The sequence below is a fragment of the Trachinotus anak genome, unplaced genomic scaffold (assembly GCF_046630095.1).
Source record: "Trachinotus anak isolate AG129_WGS33_773 ecotype Australia unplaced genomic scaffold, CSIRO_AGI_Tana_v1 ptg000021l, whole genome shotgun sequence".
Taxonomy (NCBI): domain Eukaryota; kingdom Metazoa; phylum Chordata; class Actinopteri; order Carangiformes; family Carangidae; genus Trachinotus; species Trachinotus anak.
In genome coordinates this window covers 13,843,058-13,863,158 of record NW_027273872.1, presented here as the reverse complement: position 1 = coordinate 13,863,158, position 20,101 = coordinate 13,843,058, and the positions used below count along the sequence as shown (strand labels likewise).

Sequence of the window (20,101 nt, the reverse complement as noted above, 5' to 3'; positions counted from 1 at the left end):
GGCACTCAGAAACATTTCCAAGAACCCAAGAGCCCTTTTAGGATCCAATAAATGTTCCAGGGAACCTGAAATCATAAACATCTCTAGGAACTCACAAACTTTACCAGGAACCTAGGAATTTCAAGGAACCCTGGAACTCTTTAAGGAACCTCTTAAGAATCCAGGAAATTATGGAAGAACCTTTTAGGAACCCAGGAACCATTTTAAAGGAACTCAGTAACCTTGTTCAGAACGGATGTTTTTCAGGGACCCAAGTACTTCTTTAGTTAGGAAACTTTTAAGTGAACCTTTTATGAACTCAGGAATCCGGGATTCCAGGAACCCTTATTCAGAAACACAAGAGCGCTTGGAACCTTTCTAGGAACTCAACAACAGCATCATCTCTAGTTCTGCTACAGGAATCTATTTCAAATTCTGGTTCCTGGGCTGAAATCGGTTTTGGAATTCAGTTCTCTGGCTTATTTGTTTGAAAACATCTTTTTAACCATTTGACCCGACTGCCAGCTCCGGTATCTCCAGTTTTGCTTCTTCTGGGGAAAATAAAAACAGCTGTGTCGAGCTAACAAGTCAAAACTGAGACCAGGATCCAGACCAGGATCCAGACTCCAGAGGCCATGTTCAGTTTGAAGAAAGTTCAATGGTATAAATGCTCAGAAGTCCATCCAGGTTGTCATTTTTAGATGCCTCCCCAAAAAGAAACACTTCCACCCTCCATCAGCAGGTGGAGGGGTGGTAGTGGTGGTGGGGATTGTAACCATGACGACGGCCCTCAGGACTTGTTGTCATCGTAGAGGTCCAGCGAGGCCTGAATGTCCGGCAACTCCATCTCACAAACGACGCTGCGAGGAGACATCGAGTTCCTGTTGAAGAAGTGACCACCGCCTGACAAGACAGAAACATAAAAATGTTAATTACCATTCATGAAATTAAATAAACACAACTAAAGATGAACTATTCACTAAAACCAAACTGGACCCATCCTACAGGGAGTTCATGAGATGCATCATGGAAAATTTTATGAAGAAAAAAAATTCTGCGACACAAATTTCGATTCTTGTCACCAGTTTTTGCTTTCTTTCCTTTTCGTCTTAAAAAAAATTTAGAAAGAGAGTTTGGAGGTCAAAGTTTTTCAAACAGTGTAACCAACCACAACAATATGCATCATAATAGTCATAAAAATAACAGCTTCACTCTGATCGATCATCTACAAAATCAGTGGAATCAACACTTAAACTAAAACATGTCAAACCTACAGTGAATGTATGAGGCAAGAACAGATTTGCTGATTTCTTATTTCTCCTTATGTAATTTAACTATGTTTTACAGTAACTTCGGATCTGAAGTTTAAATATTGGTCTAATAGTCATTTATGAGTGAGTTTAATTGAATATGGCTATTTGTTCATCTTTTCTGTCTAGCCAGGTCTATTTCAGTTAAGTTTAATGCTGGCTGTACTGTAGCTTTAAGAGGCAGCAGCCTCGCATGCTGGCAAGTGAGGTCATTGACCTGAGTAGTGAACGCCAGACCAGCAGTGGAGACACACGGTTTTTTACCGTGTCCCGTCCTGTATTGTTTTGAAAGCCAGGTTTGTGGATACTTGAGTGACACTTGTGGAATAAATTTCTATATTTTTCTAACATTATCTGGACTTCGAGTGGATTTTTAAGGACAACAGTGTTTTTGGACACGTGTAAGCCAGGAACACCTGCTAGTCAACATTTGCCATTACAGTGAAGGACACAGAGTTTCAACTATTTAACTATAAACCATCAATGTCTATCTGCAGGCTGATCTGATGACATCATCATATGTGTTTACATCACCATTGTCTCCATCTGTCGGACAATCTGAGACACTGCAGCAAAACAAACCACACACTGAGGGAAACAGTTCTGAAATCTAAAACCAGCCAGGATCAACTTTAACGAGTAAATCATATCATCACATTATTCTGCTGTTTGTCACCTTTAAATGTTTGTTTAAATCCCATTCAGACCTTTTCTAAACCCTCAGTGATGTTGAATCACTTTCTTTTTAAATCTGATTTAAACCAAATGTTTCAAAATAAAGTTTATAAAGGCAAAGGACTGTGTGGTAACTGGATCAAAATAATTAATCTTGCAATAGAAAGATTACAAAAAACTAACTTATGACAGTTGTCTTTTTTATTTTATTTTTATTTGGAAAAGCAAGAATTTCACAGGTTATATTTGAAGTCGTGGCTACTGCAGTTAGGACTAAGCCTTCATGGTACATGCTCTACCAGGTGAGCCACCGGGGCATCCCGATTGTTCACAGCACTTTGAGGACGTAGTTAATAAATGAAACGATGTGAATGAAAATATGGGACAAAATGCAACATTTTATTTTGAAAATCAGGTCAGGGACAGGTGGAAGTGAAGTGTCATCTGTGTCAGGACTGTGTTGACAGTTTTGAGTTGTGTCGAGCCGTGCTGCGTTCTTACTAGTCACAGCAATGGTGATGTCAGCAGGTGTTCTGGGTGTGGACTCAGGGTGGGGGGGACTGAGTGGCTCCAGGCTGATGGATGGTTGGTTGCTGTCGCCAAGTGGCGCCCTCTGGCTGCCAGATGCCTGACTGACGCCCAGACGCTCCACATCCAACACCACGCTATCCACACAGGGAAGACTGGTCTGAGGACAGAGAACAGAGGACAGACAGAGGAGAGAGGACAAAGGATGAAGCTCAGTCATCAGCAGTTGCTCCTACAACACAACAGGGTTTCAGTTAGAAGACAAAACAGGGCTTGTGTACACCACTTCCTGCGTGGGCATAGTTTAGAGAGAAAAAGACACCTCTTACTGCAAAAACCACAACCTGTCTGATCAGGTCTGGACATGATACCACCTGCTGTTTCTCTGTTGCACACATTACGTTTTCTCTCTCATTCCTCTAGATGTGTTTGTGAACCTCCAAATTTAAAGTTCAAACTTCACATGAGCACCAGGCCTCCGATCTGTTGGCGGTGACTCACCATGATGCCAAGAGCTTTGAGGATGTTCAGTTTACACATGGGACAGGTGCAGTGTTCATTCAGCCACGGGTCCACACACACTTTGTGGAAGACGTGTCTGCAGAGACACAGAGACATTAAAAAATGGACACAGATCCACCTCAGACAGTCTGATATTGGTCTGTGTGATACTGGTCTGACTGGTCATATCACTGAACCTATAGAAACACAGTGAGAACCCTGTGGAAACAGTCCGTTGGTGTTTCACTCACTTGCAGGGCAGAATTCGAACCACATCGTTCAGCTGGTATGCTTCAATACACACCGCACAGTGGTTAAAGTCTGGATCGGTTTCCTGTAACACACACACAACACCACAACATAAACACACAGAGGGAGGAGGACAACATGTCAACTGGAGTCTTAGTGGTGGTCTGGACTCTGTGTGGTGGTCTATTGTCTCTGTGAGTCAGTGGTCTGGACTCCCCTCCACTTCTTCCTCTTGTGACCTTTGACCTTGACTCGTCTTACCTGAAGCTTGAAGGTCAAGGACATAAACACCTGAAAGCTCTAGGTCCTACCGCCCTCCTGGTATCAGAGCTCCACTGTTACACTGACAATGAAAGGGTTAAGAAACTAAAGACTGATGATGATGATAACAGCAGACACCACACAGGGTCACAGTGTCTTTACCTTGTCTCCCTTCTTCACCGTCCTCGTTGTCAACTTCCCAATGGCTTTCTTCGCTGCGTCACCGAGACGACGCTGAGACACAGAGGACAGAGGGTCAGTTCACAGAGACCAAATCTCTCAGTAAAACCAGGCCCATCTTGTACATCAGCTCCTGACACTTTACATTCATGTTTTCACAGAACTGATAAACTCTTCACTTTACTGTGTGGATAAACGTGAAGCGGTTCCTCCTCCATGTCTGTGAAACGCTCAAGTGTTTCAGTTCATTCAGTTAATACTTTGATCATAAACTGTCCCTTTAAATAAATACAACCTTGCATCCAGTTCGTAACTCCGCCCCGTCCAACTAATGTTAATCCACGTTCACTTAAAGTGAAGCTGGTGATGTGGACGACACAAACATGAACCTCAACATCAGCAGCCACTACCTGAACAGAACCATGTTTTAAGGGTTAACAGAGGTTGTTCAGTCAGGGTGACATGTGAAGTTGTAGCTGACCATTGAAACAGTAATTGTTCACAGCATCAACACGTATCAGCTCTGCAGAAATCAACAGTACAACAGTACAACAGTACTACAGTACTACAGCACTCAGTGTAGAACTACTGCTGTCACTTCGTATCATCAGGTCTGTTCTCTTTCCAAATACTACTGACACCCCAATCACGTTTTTTTGTCCTGAGACAAGAGTCCTGAGAAGAAGGTTAGATTACACTGAGGGGTGAGGGGGTGGTGACCATGGTGACCACCCACTGCTGCATTAAACCCTCAGCAGAGATTTACCTCATGAAATATTAATGATTCATTTGAACAGGGGGAGGATATTAGCCTGTATATTAGCCTGTCAGCGCAAATATTAGCATGTTTGTGTGTAAACTCTACATTAGCCTGTTACCTGGCTGCGGTCCCTGGCACTGGTGTAGCGGATCTTCTGGATGAAGTAGAAGATGAGCCAGGCCGACGAGATTATCATGAGGACGATGAAGGAGATGGAGACGAAGACTAGCGAGCCTCGGTTGATGTTTTTGGTGGGACCACGTTGACCCACGACCAGTGAGACCAGGACCGTCAGGTTCCTCTCCAGGTGAGCCAGAATCTCTTTACCATACGCCTCCGTGATCATCACTGCCACTGTGTCACCAGTACCTGTACACAGAACCAGGACTAGAATTAGAACCAGAACCAGAACCAGGATCAGACTCAGGACCAGGACAAGGACAAGAACAAAACAGAGAAACATTAACCAGCTCCAGTTTTGAAAATTAATTTCTGCACACACTCTCATTCAGGTCTGGTCCACAGACAATTTTCTAATTACGAGAGTTTAACAATCCATTTATCTAAACACCTCTGCCTCAGTTAATTACATAAAGTAATCAGACTACTGGCAAAGTAATCAGATTGTGCAATATATAATCAGATTACCAATGAGATAATCACTTTATGCATGTGGTAATCAGGAGGAGGAGAAACCTGAGAAATAAAGAAGTAATCAGATTAATGGAGAGGTTTCAGATCAGTTTAAGCTCTAAAGAGATTTTAACCAAGCACCCTAATCAACCCGTCCTGCTTTAGTAATCAGAGTGTAATCTAATAACGGAGCATGATCAGATAACTGTGAAGTAATTAGATTAGCAAAACAAGTAATCAGTCATTAGAAAAAAATGTATTATAACTCTTGATGTATTCACACTGGCAAAAAATAAGATTTATAATAACAAACTTATAATAATAATAGTAATCTGATTACCCTAAAAAGGTATCTGATAACAGAATAAATAAACAGATTAAAAGTACTTGATTACAAGTGTAGTCAGATTATACACAATGTAATGGGACCGCAGAGTAATTCAAGATTACTTAATAAATAATCAAATGAAGTAATCAGATTGCAATATGAGAAATCTATTAAAGAAGTATTGCATAGAATTATTGGATTACACAAGAGTTAATAAGATTAAGAAGTAATCTGACCACATGAGAAATCTAAACTGTCTTTCTGTCTGTCACTGTCTGTCAAATGCATGCTGGGATACTCTCTGAAGTGTCCTAATAAACAGACACAGTGGGACATCTTCAGGTTACCAGAATGTGGACAGAACTGAGACTGATGAGTCACATGGACTCCGACTGAGAAAGACCTTCAGGAAACAGGGACTGAAACTGACCGAGAGTATAAAACCACCAGACTGAGCTTTAATAACCAACAGGTTGATTTGAGGATCAGGAATCTGTAGCTGCAGGTGAGATGTGTTCAGACCACACCTGAATATCACGCATGTTATTTGGATCTGAATAAAAGGTGTTGGCAGAATCACGCCTTCACCTCAGGGTTCAGTTTCTGTCAGGGTGCAGATTCTAACAGGGTGAGGCTGGTTGAGTCAGTCATCCCCAACAACATAAACCACAGATTCCTGATGTTTGTGAGGAGGACAAACGTCAACACTCAGTGATTCAGCTTCTGATGGAGGTCCAATCAAAACATGTTGAGACAGAAAAGTTTCTATCCTCTGAGCTTCATGAGGTGAAGACTATCGTATCTGTACTGACCTGAAGACAGTTTTACTCTCTTCAAGTGTGAAAATTAATCTGTTTTCATTTCATCCTAAACAAATAAAATGTATCATAAAATGAGGTGTTACTGTCTATTTTGCAGCTACATGTTGAATTTATTTAACTGTACTAACTAACCTGTAGCAACTGTACTAACTAAACCGTAGTAACTGTACTAACTAAACTGTATTAATTGTACTAACTAAACTATCGTAACTGTACTAACTAAACTGCAGTAACTGTACTAACCAAACTGTAGTAACTGTACTAAGCAAACTACAGTAACTGTACTAACCAAAGTGTAGTAACAGCACTACCTAACCTGTAGTAACTGTTCTAAATAAACTACAGTAACTGTACTAACCAAACTGTAGTAACTTTACTAACCTGCGGTAACTGTACTAACCAAACTGTAGTAACTGTACTAACCTGTAGTAACTGTACTAACCAAACTGTAGTACTTGTACTAACCTGTATTAACTGTACTAACTAAATTGTAGTACCAGCACTAACTTAACTGTAGTAACTGTACTAACTAAACTGTATTAAATGTACTAACCTGTAGTAACTGCGCTACCTGTACTAACTAAACTGTAGTAACTGTACTGTGATATATCAGTAATACACTGTACTGCAGCATATCAGTAATACACTGTACTGCAGTAGCACTGAAGTATACCAGTACTACGCTGTACTGCAGCATATCAGTACTATAGACTCACTAATACGTCGATGTTTGTTATTATGACATTTCATTTTCTCAACTCTTCATTATTATTTTACTTCCAGCTCATGTATGAAGGATGTGACACAGATACACAAACACACAAACACACACACACACACACACACACACAGTGTGAGGTCACTGTGACCTCATCAATTAGTGACACATTCCTCACTATATTTAGAAGTTGACATTGATCGGCAGGAAGTTACTGGTCTCTCACACACTCACACACACACACACACACACACACACCTTCAACCTCCTCCTCCTCTCTGGGGACCTTAGTCACAACCTTTAAAGGAACAACCAGCTGTTTCTTCCCTTTTCCAATCTTTATGCTAAGCTATGCTAACCAGCTGCTGTACAGACATATACAGCAGTATTAATTAGTAGTAATTAGTGGATTATAACAGAGTATTCAGGAGTTTTAATGGATTATCTAAATTGTGTGGAGTCATCTTGTAATGAAAATGTTGAGGTGTACCTCTACATGTGCTTCATAATTAAAAATATATATGTATATACAAATATAAAAAGGTACTGATCATTTAGCCCCAATCTGGGTAAACCTATTAAACAGATGAAAAGTGTCTTAATCTTCACTCAGACACTCAAGTGTCGTGATGTTTACATCACCAGGTTTTAACCCACTGACTTTAGTACCAGTCTGTTGACATGTCTCTGACCTTCGTGTCCCATCTTGACTGTCTTGTCGGTGGAGTTGTTGTAGATGAGGACAGCCGTGGCATTGTACGCAGCCGCCTTCAGGATCTTCTCTTTAAAGGTGCAGTTCCCTCTTTGAAGCAGCGCCACCCAGTGGACGCTCCGAGGAGGAACCAGGAAACGAGTGTTGGGGTCGCAGCCCTGCCGGTCCACCACTGAGGAGACACGCGTTACCATGATTATTGCATTAAATACCTATTTGTTACAGATATCATACAGTTAGATGAAAATACAGTAATTGATCAACCATCTAAGAACGCAGGTAACTGTAGCTAGGACACTCTAGAAGAATGCCCTGCAGATTATTTGTCCTCTTCTCCTGCCTTTACTGGCAGCATCAATGATCAATAATTAATAATCAATACATAAGGGAGAGGTGGTCTTCACAGGCAGAAAATCCTGACAGGCTGTTTTCTAACCTGAACCTCAGGCAGATGACACAGCTCAGATGAGAGTCTGGGTTCGTCTGGTCTCATCAGTAACACTCAGTCCCTGTTCTTTAAGAACAATAATCTACAGGGTCCAGATCACACTGATACATGCTCAGAGCTCAGACAAACAGGAACAGATCCTGGATCAGAGGGGGGGACCTCTTCAGACATGTTTCTGTTTTAAGACTCCTCACTGTCCCAGCTTGCTTTGCTCTGCCTGCGTCACTCGCTCAGTCTGACTAATTACATCTGGAGCTCATTATTGATGAATCTGCTGATCATCTGAAACAAGTTGTAAAACCATATTTTCTTATTTAAGAAAAAGTCTCATAAATATTTCAACCTGGTTTCAAAATAAATGAACTTTTTCTCTGATTTATTCTCAGACAGAAATGTTTTTATATAAAGACCATTTTCATTATCAATTAATCATCCATTAATTTCATTGAGTAAACAATCCACTGAATATTAAAAAAATACACAACTTTCCAAAACTAGTCAAAAACAATTATGTTCATTCTTGACACACCTGCTGGTTATTTCCTTCATTGATCTTAAACCCTTTGTCCATGAAATGTCAGGCTCTGCTAAATAGGTTAAAACCTGTTTGTATGTGAGGCGTTCAAGGAACATGGATAAATTGTAGCATCTACCGATAACCTGCATGTGAGTTGTTTAGGCAATACCTGTAAATTGTATACAGATAAACCTGGGTTACACTTTCGCCCTCTAAACTGCGTGACTTTTTGCATGTCAGTCTCACACTGACCCTCCCAACACCACCAGTAAATTCTCCACCTGTGGGAAACTGTACTGTGATAAAAAAAAAAAGAGAGAAACGCAGCAAATCCTAACATTTCAGAAGAAAATTTGAAAAAACAAATTTATGTCTTAATTTGATTAAAATAGTTGCTTATTTTATGTTGAACAACTAACTGATTAATTATTTCAGCTCGAACAAGAACTTGAAAGATTCAATCATCATCACGAAGGCAGGAAATATTCACGTTAGAAACAAAACAGTTTCAGTTATATTTCTTCAGTTTCAATTATTGAATATTATTTGGTTGTCTGTTTGTTACTGTCCTCATTTATTTTTGTGTTTTTTACGTCACTGCATTTTCTCTTCAGGGTGTCACAGTATTTATTTACGTGAAAGCGTCAGAGCGATGAGCTGCAGCTTTAACAGATATTAAAGCTCAGTGTTTGAATCAGATGCTGCAGACGGTCGGAGCTCCGTCCAGCAGCTGCAGTGTCCTTGGACCGTCTGACTGTAATCTGACACTTCAGAGCAGAGACACTCCGACCTTCAACAGCCTGAACACGGTCTGAAAACCTCTGCAGTGTCTCAACACAACACACACTACATGTGCTCCATCTGCTACATAAACAACAACACTGAGATACACAGACATGTACAAAGACATGTAGGGGACCAAGACTAGACACAAAACCAACACAAAGAGACAGATGATGACCACAAGAGACGCAAAACCAACTACACTACCAAAAACAGACAGTAAACTACCACAGACAGACACAATCAGACAGTAAACAACTACAAACTGACAGTAAACTACCGCAGACAGTAAACTACCAGACCGACACAAACAGACCGTTAACAACCACAAACTGACAGTAAACTACCACAGACAGACCGTTAACGACCACAGACAGACACAAACGAACACTAAACTACCACACACAGTAAACTACCACAAACTGGGAGTAAACTACCACAGACAGACAGTAAACTACCACAGCAGACACAAACGGACAGTAAACTACCACAGCCAGCAAACTACCAGACAAACACAAAACAAACTACCACAAACGGACACACGCAGGCGGTAAACTACCACAACTGGACACTAAACTACCACAGACAGACAGTAAACTACAGATGTGCTGATAATGAACTGATTCTTTAAAGTTCTTAAATGGTTGTGACTAATTCAGTTCAGCTGGATTCAGCATTGATTGAGGGATGATTGATTGATTTATGATTGATGGATTGATTGATTTCATTATGTGTAAACGCTATAGATGTTGGAAGTCGCAGTATTTTGAAGAGAAGACTCCATTAGACAGAGGTGGTGGTTTGTTTTTGTTTTCACCGTCTCTCTTATTGTCAGATTTATCTTTTTCATTAAATGTGTCCTACAGTTCAGATGTTGTTTAACATTATTGTGTTCAGCATGTGAGCTGAAATCCGGTTCCCTTTGTTTTTCTATATTCATATCTGTGTTTCTCTGTGACATGGAGTCGGCTGAGTTGAGGTGTGACTGTCGTTATCAGACTCTGTGGAGGTTTTAAATGTCAGGACTCTGTGACTCCAGCAGTTTGACTTTGTTCTGCTGACTGGACTGAACTCATACAGACACATGATGCTGGAAACTCACTCTTTATATCTTTCTATCTTTATATCACTCTTTATAAGCTGCCCCTCTTGCTCCTCTCCTTTCAGTGGTGTCAAACAGGTGTCATTTCAAGGAGTTTGTGAGGTAAATTATGAACGCTGACCACAACACATTCAGGTGGTTTACAGGATGCTTCTGTTTTTCCACAACTGAGTCTCGGAGACAACTCATACTTGACATCACAGTGACATCACTATGAAGGCTGATAGGTGTGTAACACTCATTTGGAGGAAAAAATGAAGGTTAAGAGTGAAATAATTTACCCAGCTGTTATTAACAGCTTGAGGTGTAACGATTAATCAATTAATTAATCAACCAATCAGCAGAAAATTTATTGACAACTACTTTGATACATTAATAACAACTTTAAATTAAAAATGTTGTTTGTTGGTTCCAGCTGCTCACATGTGAGGATCTAATGTTTCTCTGTTTTCTGTCATAGTAAACTTCAAACCTGGCTTCAGGACAAAATAAAGTGAAACCAAGACGTTTCACATTGTTATAGAAAATAATCTACAGATTGAATGCTGGTGAAAACGGGTCCAGGTTACCTGCTCACTGTCAGGATTTATATGACCTCAACAAAGAGACTTTAAAACCCTGAACAAGCATAAAATCAGATTTTAAATGTTTGACACATCTGATGCAGTGAACTGAAAATAAACTCTTCACACATCTACAACATCAACTCAAACAACTCATTGTGATTAGATTTGACTTCCTGTGTCCAATAATTTAAACAGTAGAGAAACAGATTCCGGAGACACCAATGTGGAGAGTCTCAGTCAGGTGTGTGATGAGGCCTCTGGACTTTACTGCAGCATGAACTTCATCATCAGGTGAGATCAGGTAACTGTGAAGGTCACCTGTCCTGTCTCACTCAGTTTTCAGATGTTACCTTTAACCTATTCTCTGAACAACCTCATCTCTACGTCACTGTGACAACCATGTGTTTCTCTGTCTGACATTAAAGAGACGGAATCTTTGTGTTTTACACTGTCGCCTCCTAACTGTGGTAGGTCCTCAGATGTCTGTTGTGTCCTCAGGTGTATGTTGTGTCCTCAGGTGTATGTTGTGTCCACCAGTGTCTGTTGTGTCCTCAGGTGTATGTTGTGTCCTCAGGTGTGTGTTGTGTCCTCAGGTATATGTTGTGTCCTCATATGTGTGATGTGTCCTCAGGTGTATGTTGTGTCCTCAGGTGTATGTTGTGTCCACCAGTGTCTGTTGTGTCCTCAGGTGTATGTTGTGTCCTCAGGTGTGTGTTGTGTCCTCAGATGTGTGTTGTGTCCTCAGATGTTTGTTGTGTCCTCATATGTGTGATGTGTCCTCAGGTATATGTTGTGTCCTCAGGTGTGTGTTGTGTCCTCAGGTGTGTGTTGTGTCCTCAGGTATATGTTGTGTCCTCAGGTATATGTTGTGTACTCAGGTATATGTTGTGTCCTCAGGTGTGTGTTGTGTCCTCAGGTATATGTTATGTCCTCAGGTGTGTGTTGTGTCCTCAGGTATATGTTGTGTCCTCAGGTGTGTGTTGTGTCCTCAGGTATATGTTGTGTCCTCAGGTGTGTGTTGTGTCCTCAGGTATATGTTGTGTCCTCAGGTGTGTGTTGTGTCCTCACGGTATATGTTGTGTCCTCATATGTGTGATGTGTCCTCAGGTGTGTGTTGTGTCCTCAGGTATATGTTGTGTCCTCAGGTGTGTGTTGTGTCCTCAGGTATATGTTGTGTCCTCATATGTGTGATGTGTCCTCAGGTATATGTTGTGTCCTCAGGTGTGTGATGTGTCCTCAGGTGTGTGTTGTGTCCTCAGGTGTGTGTTGTGTCCTCAGGTATATGTTGTGTCCTCAGGTGTGTGATGTGTCCTCAGGTGTGTGATGTGTCCTCAGGTGTGTGTTGTGTCCTCAGATGTGTGATGTGTCCTCAGGTATATGTTGTGTCCTCAGGTGTGTGTTGTGTCCTCATATGTGTGATGTGTCCTCAGGTGTGTGTTGTGTCCTCAGGTGTGTGTTGTGTCCTCAGGTATATGTTGTGTCCTCAGGTGTGTGTTGTGTCCTCAGGTATATGTTGTGTCCTCAGGTGTGTGTTGTGTCCTCAGGTGTGTGTTGTGTCCTCAGGTATATGTTGTATCCCCAGGTGTGTCTCCTCCCTACCTCCATGATGCGGTGCAGGTGCGATGACAATGCCCCTGGTGTCCACTTTCGGTGAGTTCTGTCCGTATGTCCCGTCATCGTTGCTCATCATGTGGACAGTGTTTCCTCGTCCGTCCAGCACTGTGGCATTCACTGTGGCGCCAACATACTCCTCCGACACCATGCTCCTGTCAGAGCGAGCTGTGGACACAGAGCCTGTCAGGACCTGGAGCAGGACTAGTAGTGGGACCAGGACAGACGAGATGGGGAGACAGGTCGTTTTCAGGGATGTCATGTCGTACCCTTGGTCGTCTTCACATCCAAACTGTGAGGAAGCAAAAACAAACCTTTTAGACCAGAAAAAGTCCAACAACTACTTCCTGCTCTGGGCTGTGAGGTCCAAATGTCACATGTCTCACATCTCAATTTGCTGATGTGTCTTTGTCTTTCAGTATGTTAGTAATTGTCCTCAAACCTGTTCTAAATGTCTGGTTGTGTTCTGAAAATGTCTCATTGTCTCAAATATTTCAGTGTTTCTTTGCCCTAAAAAGCAGTTTTTGTCCTTTCTATAATTTATGTTGGACCTCCTCTCTATAGCCTCTGACCAATGATGATTGGTCCACAGAATCTGTTCTTCGTCTCTGTTTTGTCCTTGGAAGGACTTCTTTGTCTTAGATCTGAAGATTTCTTTATATTCATCAAATGTCTCTTTCAGGTTTCTACTGTCCTCAGTTTGTTTATGTACATGGCAATGAACTAATGTCTTCTGTCTCCCTATGTTCTGGAAAAACTTTAATAACTGTTTGTCCTTGAAGTCAGTTTCTCTTTACATCAATGTCTCTTTGTTTCTTTTATTCAATATTTTTATATCCACTGAAGTTTATCATCTGTTCTGATCGTCCTCCAGTTACACCAAAAACTCTGTTGTATGTCTCTGTGTCCTACTATAGGATCTTTACATCTCTTAGTCTTCAGGAACATGTCTTTATGTCCTGATATGTCCACCAGGGTTCAGGGTTTTTGTTTAGGTTTTTAAACAATGCTATCAATGTCTCTCAGTTACCGCAAAGCCCTTTGTCCTCAAATATCTCCTTTAGTCCCAGAACATCTCTTTAATGTCTCTTTATGTCCTCCAGATGCTTCTTAAAGTGTCTCTGTCTTCCAGTATCTATGTATGTCCATGTCCTCAAACATTTATCATCTCTATTTTATCTCCTCACATCTTCAACAGATTTTCTTTATGTTTCTGTCTCTGATCTGATTCTGTTTATTTACACTAAATGTCTTATTTTTATGTCCTGCGGTTATATCAAATGTCCTCTTTTGTCCAAAAATGTCTTATGTTTTCTATATCACCTCTAGGTCTCTGTACTCGAATATTTCAATGTCAATTTGTCAGAGTTATAATGTCAGAAATGGTTGTAACTGGTTTAATGGTTGTCTTTGCTGTATTTCCTTATGTGCACCAGATTTTAAAATAACTTTAGTTTATTTCTGCAGCAGGAAAATGTCCCTGACTGCCCTCTGCTAGTTTATGTCCACAAAACATTTCCTATGGTTCTTGGTCCTTTAGTCTGTGAAAAGATTTTTTTTATTGTCCTGAGGGTTATTTACCTGATAATGTCCTGTTCTGTCCCTGATTGTCTTCTTTATGTCCCCAGAAGGTTTTATGTCCTCCTCAGACCCTGTTTATGTCCCAGCATGCGTTTTCCTGTCGTCAGTGAACCCTGGGTTCAGACTGTCAGGTGGAGGACGGACCGTGTGAGGACATCAGGACAGTGGTCCGTCAGGACATGGAGCATCATCACCAGGCCAACATCTGGACCTTCACACCGTCATGTCTTCAGTCCTGAAACCCTCCGTCCGTAGAGCCACGCGTTACATTCAGATCTCGGTTGAATAAATGCTGATTTTAAGCCGCAACGGTGAATCCAGCACCATGACTCAGTGTTTAAACGCCGTTTGAAAGCGGCGCTGGCAGCCGCTTCACCCCGCTTTGTTTCACCGTCTGCAGGCGGACAGACAGGCAGGTTCTCGGTCCACCGACCTCCGCTCTCCCGTCCTCTCTCACGCTGATATCACGGTGACCGTCCGGGGGAGCTCGGTGGGCTCTCGGTGGGTGGATCCTGCTGTAGTTCGATGTTTTATTGCGGTTTTGCTCCCGGTGGTTGCTGGACGGTGCAGAGGCTGGAGCCCCGTCTCTCGGTGTCTCAGTTTGGGTCTCACTGCGCAGGCTCAGAGCCACGGTACGGGGAGGCGGTCGACAGGGCGCTTGTGCGACACCTTCCTGTTTAGGTAGCTGAGATTTGGACCAGCTGTCGCGATACCTGCCCAGAGACCGTCCACTTACTGTCTGTCCACCTGTCTGTCGTCCGAGGGTAGTTTTAATTATTGCTTTATTTACCAGTAACTAACAGTGTGTCAAAAAATCTGCTGGAAATGATCGATGGTCGATGATGTTTATTGAACTTTATTAACAGAACAGTCACAAACAAAATGAATGTACAAAGAAAGTCCTCAACATACAGCGTAAACAGAGTCAATTAATAAAGGCTTAATAAATGGATTCATTAATGTTAATAATTAATGAATAATAATAGTTCTTCAACAGTTTGACCAATGAAAAACAGCTGCCGCACATCTGGACCCAGGTCCATTTAGAAAATGAATATTAACACATAACTTATTATACAGAACAATTTATTAACAGAGTCTGACTCTGTTGATCTGTGTGTGAAACAGTAAACGTGACGTGTTGATGTCAGATCTGTTGAAGTGAAAAAGATAAAGACTCATCAGTGTGTCCTGTTTATGTAATGCAGTCATGACTGTTGGTAAACCATTAATAAGACATTTCTATTATTAGTCATCAGGTCTGCAGCTGTAAATATTAATACCCAGTTTCTCAAGGGATTTTGGTCCAGATGTGCTGCAGCTGTCTTCTAGAGGATCAGTGGCCAGACTGTCTGACAACTGATCTATGAAACATCAGTAAGTGATGTATTAAGAGAGATAGATAGATAAATACTTTATTTATCCCCAAGGGGAAATTCAAATATGCAGCAGCTCATCATAGAGACAAACATTCCTCCAGTCATAACCACAAAAAAGACTAAGGGTGGTGAGTAGGAACATTAGACTTAAATGGGGAGAAGCAGGAGGAGGTGATGATGACGGGTCAGGACTGACACCTGGTGGACTCAGTCAGTAAATGCAGCACCAGGTTTATTTCTGTTTGGGTTACTGGCCCACCGCTCATCCGTCAGCAACAAAAGAGACAAGGAGCAGACTGCAGTTAACCCCACATACATGGACATCCTCAACTGCTCTCTGCAGCCCTGTTTGGTCCCTGCCTGCTTCAAATCCTCCACCATAGTGTCTCTTCAGGATGAGGAAACAGAGCTCAATAACTACAGGCCCGTTGCTGTTGTCCCTTAAATGTGAAAGTTTTTTAAAGCCGTATCCTGTCCAACCTAACAACAATCACCGACACCCGGATGGACCCCGAGTAGTTTGCAAACCGGCTTAGGTCTGTGGATGACACAGTCAGTCTAGGCCTGCACTGTATCTTCCAGGGTCTGGACAGCTCAGGACCTGTATGTTTTTTTGCTTCCACATTTATTCATTTCTTTCACAGTTTTATTTTCTGTCTGTTTCTGTCACCATGACAACACAAACAGCTGATCCAACTGTCTACTGCAGAACAATAACTGCACAGATATTACTGTGTTTCTGGGACAGGAAACCTGCTTATCAGCTGCTGGGAAGACAGGAACCCACAGAGACAGAATGAAATATTGTCTATGATGCTCAGTTAAAAACTCCTTCCATGTGTATCCCTCATTCCTCCTGTAGCTCCTTCTCCAAAATAAATAAATACATTTATTAATCTGTCACCTGCTGATCATACTGCAACAGAGTTTAGCTCAGTGACCAACAGATCAGTCACATTTCCTGTTTGATGAAACTGAGCATGTTAAATGTTTCCATTAGTCTGATTCACAGTGTAGGAGGAATAAATAAAAAACACACTGGCACTTCTATACTTGTGAGGACACACTGCATCTTTTTCATACCATTACAACCGTCGCATTAAATGTCTAACTCTGACCTGAGCCTCGTAACTGAACCCTGAAACTGACTGTTAAGGAAGTGAAAACCAGGCATGTCCTCACTGCTGAGGTCTAAGGCTCTGGTCCTCACAAAGATAGCCACACCAGGCTTACACACACACATCTGGATTCCATCAGGGGAGGCAGTCGCTTCCAGCAGGTCTGAGATCAGATAACACAAGCAGACTGTTGAGCCCTAATACTGCAACCACTACTACAAAGCCGCAGCCTGAACTTCTGCTGTAAAACCACAGGACAGTCAGAGGAGGAACAAGACAGAAGACAGCCGCGACTGCTGCAAAAAAATTTCAACAACTCAGGGACAGAAACAGAGGTGTTGAAGGAGACGAAGAAGCAGAAAAGGTGTCAGAAGGGACAGAAAAGAAGAAGATGAGGGTGTCTGTTGGGGCTCTGGTCTTCGTCTCTCTGCTGTCGTTGATCTGCAGCGTCTCTCCCTCCTCTCAGCCTGCAGACGAATGCGCCGGCATGTCCGTCCGTAAGTCTTCTTCTCTCCCTCCTGTGAACATGTGGACAGGCAGAGACAGGTCTGATTCACAGCAGATTGACATCAGGACGTGTTTTCATTGGTCGTTTTCTGAGAGAGATTCATTAGTCAGATTCAGAGGTGTGCATGTTCTTGTTTCTCGGTCTTTGTGAGGATCCTGGTGATGTGTTTTTTAAAGTGTGTGTGTGTGTGTGTGTGTGTGTGTGTACATGTCTTTCTAATGTTGTGAGGACAAATTTAGGTTTGAAACCATCGTTATGAAGTTGGTCCTCACAACTTCAAAGGGCTTTTTGATGGTTAAGACCTGGTTTTAGGATTAAGGTTAGGATTAGGTTCACCAGGTTTAGGTAAGGATTGGGTTTCCGCATTCATTTGTGATAGTTAAGGTTAGGGTAAGGGTCTAGGGTGTGTGTGTGTGTGTGTGTGTGTGTGTCTGTACCGCACAGTTTATTTATAACATCAGATCCTGTTTACTGAACAGGTCTACAGATGACCTTATTTATTAAACTGAGTGCACCAATACCAGTTAGTCAGATTCATGTGTGTATGTTCTTGTTTCTCTGTCATGTGAGGACCCTGGTGATGTTTTATTAAAATAAATATGCGTGTGCGTGTGTTTGTATTACCAGATCCTGTTTACTGAACAGGTCTACAGAAGGCCCTTGTTTATGAAACTGGGTGCACAAATACAGTCTGGTATTAAGTGGTTTGAAGAGGATTATAAAAACCTGCCTCCAGTTCCATAACAGCCAGAGGCGACTAGAGGGTGACGAGGCCTATATGATTAAATGACATATGATTACTCTTCTGGTCTCTTCAGGTCTAAAGACAGGCTGACATGTTCTGGTCTCTTCAGGTCTTAACAGACTGACAGATGTTCTGGTCTCTGGAGGTCTAAAGACAGACTGATGTGTGTTCTGGTCTCTGAAGGTCTAAAGACAGACTGATGTGTGTTCTGGTCTCTGAAGGTCTAAAGACAGACTGACAGATGTTCTGGTCTCTGAAGGTCTAAAGACAGACTGATGTGTGTTCTGGTCTCTGAAGGTCTAAAGACAGACTGACAGATGTTCTGGTCTCTGAAGGTCTAAAGACAGACTGATGTGTGTTCTGGTCTCTGAAGGTCTAAAGACAGACTGACAGATGTTCTGGTCTCTGAAGGTCTAAAGACAGACTGATGTGTATTCTGGTCTCTACAGGTCTGCGGGCCTTCAAGCTGACGACCACCTGTAACTTCACCACTCTGAAGGAGAAGCAGCTGAAGGAGATCCAGGCTCCAACCACCAACCTGTACCTGCCAGTCCTCTACCTGCTGGCCTTCGTCGTGGGTTTGCCCTCTAACCTCCTGGCTCTGTGGATTCTGCTGTTCAGGACCAAACCGGTGCCGTCCACCACGCTGCTCATCAACCTGACGGCCGCTGACTGCCTGCTGCTGCTGGTGCTGCCCTTTCGTATCGTGTACCACTTCAGGGGAAACCACTGGGAGCTGGGAGAGCCTTTCTGCCGCATCGTCATGGCAATGTTTTACGGCAACATGTATGGGTCCGTGTTGTGTTTGGCGCTCGTGGCTCTGGACAGATACATTGCTTTGGTTCATCCCTTTGGTGCCAAGACGTTGCGCAGCCGGCGAATATCCCTGTACATGACAGCAGCAGTGTGGGCTGTGGTGCTAGCTGCCATGCTGCCACTGCTGGTGTCGCGCCAGACCTATGTGCTGGACGAGCTGAAGATCACCACCTGCCACGACGCGCTGCCCGAGGAGGAGCAGGAGAACTACTTCCTGCCGTACTTTGCCACCTTGTTCTCTCTCTGCTTCCTGGTGCCTTTCGTGGTCGTCCTATTCTGTCACGGTGCTGTGCTGCGCACCCTTCTGGCTGAGGGGAAGCGCTATGGTCACGCCATCCGGGTGACAGTGCTAGTCCTGGTTGTCTTCATTGGATGTCTGCTGCCCAGCAACATCCTCCTCCTCCTCACCTATGCCGACAACTTGGTGGATGGAGATGGTGAGGACTTTTACGTCCCATACATGGTTAGCTTAGCGGTTAGCACCTTCAACAGCTGCATCGACCCCTTCATCTTCTACTACGTGTCGGCGGAGTTCAGAGAGAAGGCCAGGAGTGCACTGTGCTGTCACAGCGTTTCTGGAAACATGTCATCCTCTCTGGGGAACAACGTGTCATACTCATCTTCAGGCCAAAGGTCAAAGGTCACCCTGCTATCGAAGTCGAGTCAGGGAACGACAGAGATGGCATGAGGAAGCATCAGAACTGCAGATCTTCCCCAGTCTCAGTGAATCATCATCAGTCACAGTCCTGTCCACATTCAGGTGACCTGAAGAGGTCTCACTCTGTCTATTTATCAGGACACTTTAGACAGGTATCCCAGCATATATTTCACACCAACCAGTGTTTTTTTTCATTTTCCTCCTCCAGCTGTTCAGATTTCTAATGTGGTCAGGTCATTGAAATAAAGTCACTGTAACCAGCAGCTAACAGCCCTACTCAGTTTTCAGTCAGTCATTATCCTATTAACAGTATGATCTAAGATGTTTATGTTTACTTTGCAGAGAATTCTGGAAAGTTCAACACCTTTTTAATGGAACTTGATGAGCATTTTAGAAAGCAACACATGCTGATCTGAGTTTATCAATGCATCATAAATCAGTGTTGCAAACATTTCTTATTTTATTTTCAACTTTTATCATTTATCACAACAGAGCATCATCAGGAAGGAGCTAAACACAAGGCAACAATGCATTTCCCCTGTTGTTTCCCACAATTACGCATTAAAATGTCATAATACTACAGGAAAAATGTCAGACAGATAATTCGGTCATAG

General features: G+C 42.5%; 2 protein-coding genes across 2 annotated transcripts; one reads left to right on the top strand and one right to left on the bottom strand.

Moving 5' to 3' along the window:
- Nucleotides 1-258: 258 nt before the first annotated feature.
- Nucleotides 259-14,873, bottom strand: rnf130 (ring finger protein 130). The gene is made up of 9 exons (XM_071458351.1): nt 14,264-14,873; nt 12,671-12,974; nt 7,636-7,827; nt 4,562-4,812; nt 3,666-3,737; nt 3,245-3,327; nt 2,994-3,090; nt 2,466-2,652; nt 259-882 (listed from the first exon to the last, which is right to left on the bottom strand). The coding sequence occupies exons 2-9, from the start codon at nt 12,942-12,944 to the stop codon at nt 770-772; spliced, it is 1,269 nt and encodes a 422-aa protein (XP_071314452.1). The 5' UTR covers nt 12,945-12,974; nt 14,264-14,873; the 3' UTR covers nt 259-769.
- A 2,141-nt stretch (nt 14,874-17,014) lies between these two features.
- LOC139606275 (proteinase-activated receptor 4-like) lies at nt 17,015-19,666 on the top strand. The gene is made up of 2 exons (XM_071458352.1): nt 17,015-17,257; nt 18,463-19,666. Exons 1-2 carry the CDS (start codon nt 17,152-17,154, stop codon nt 19,515-19,517), a joined length of 1,161 nt encoding a protein of 386 aa, XP_071314453.1. The 5' UTR covers nt 17,015-17,151; the 3' UTR covers nt 19,518-19,666.
- Nucleotides 19,667-20,101: the final 435 nt, after the last annotated feature.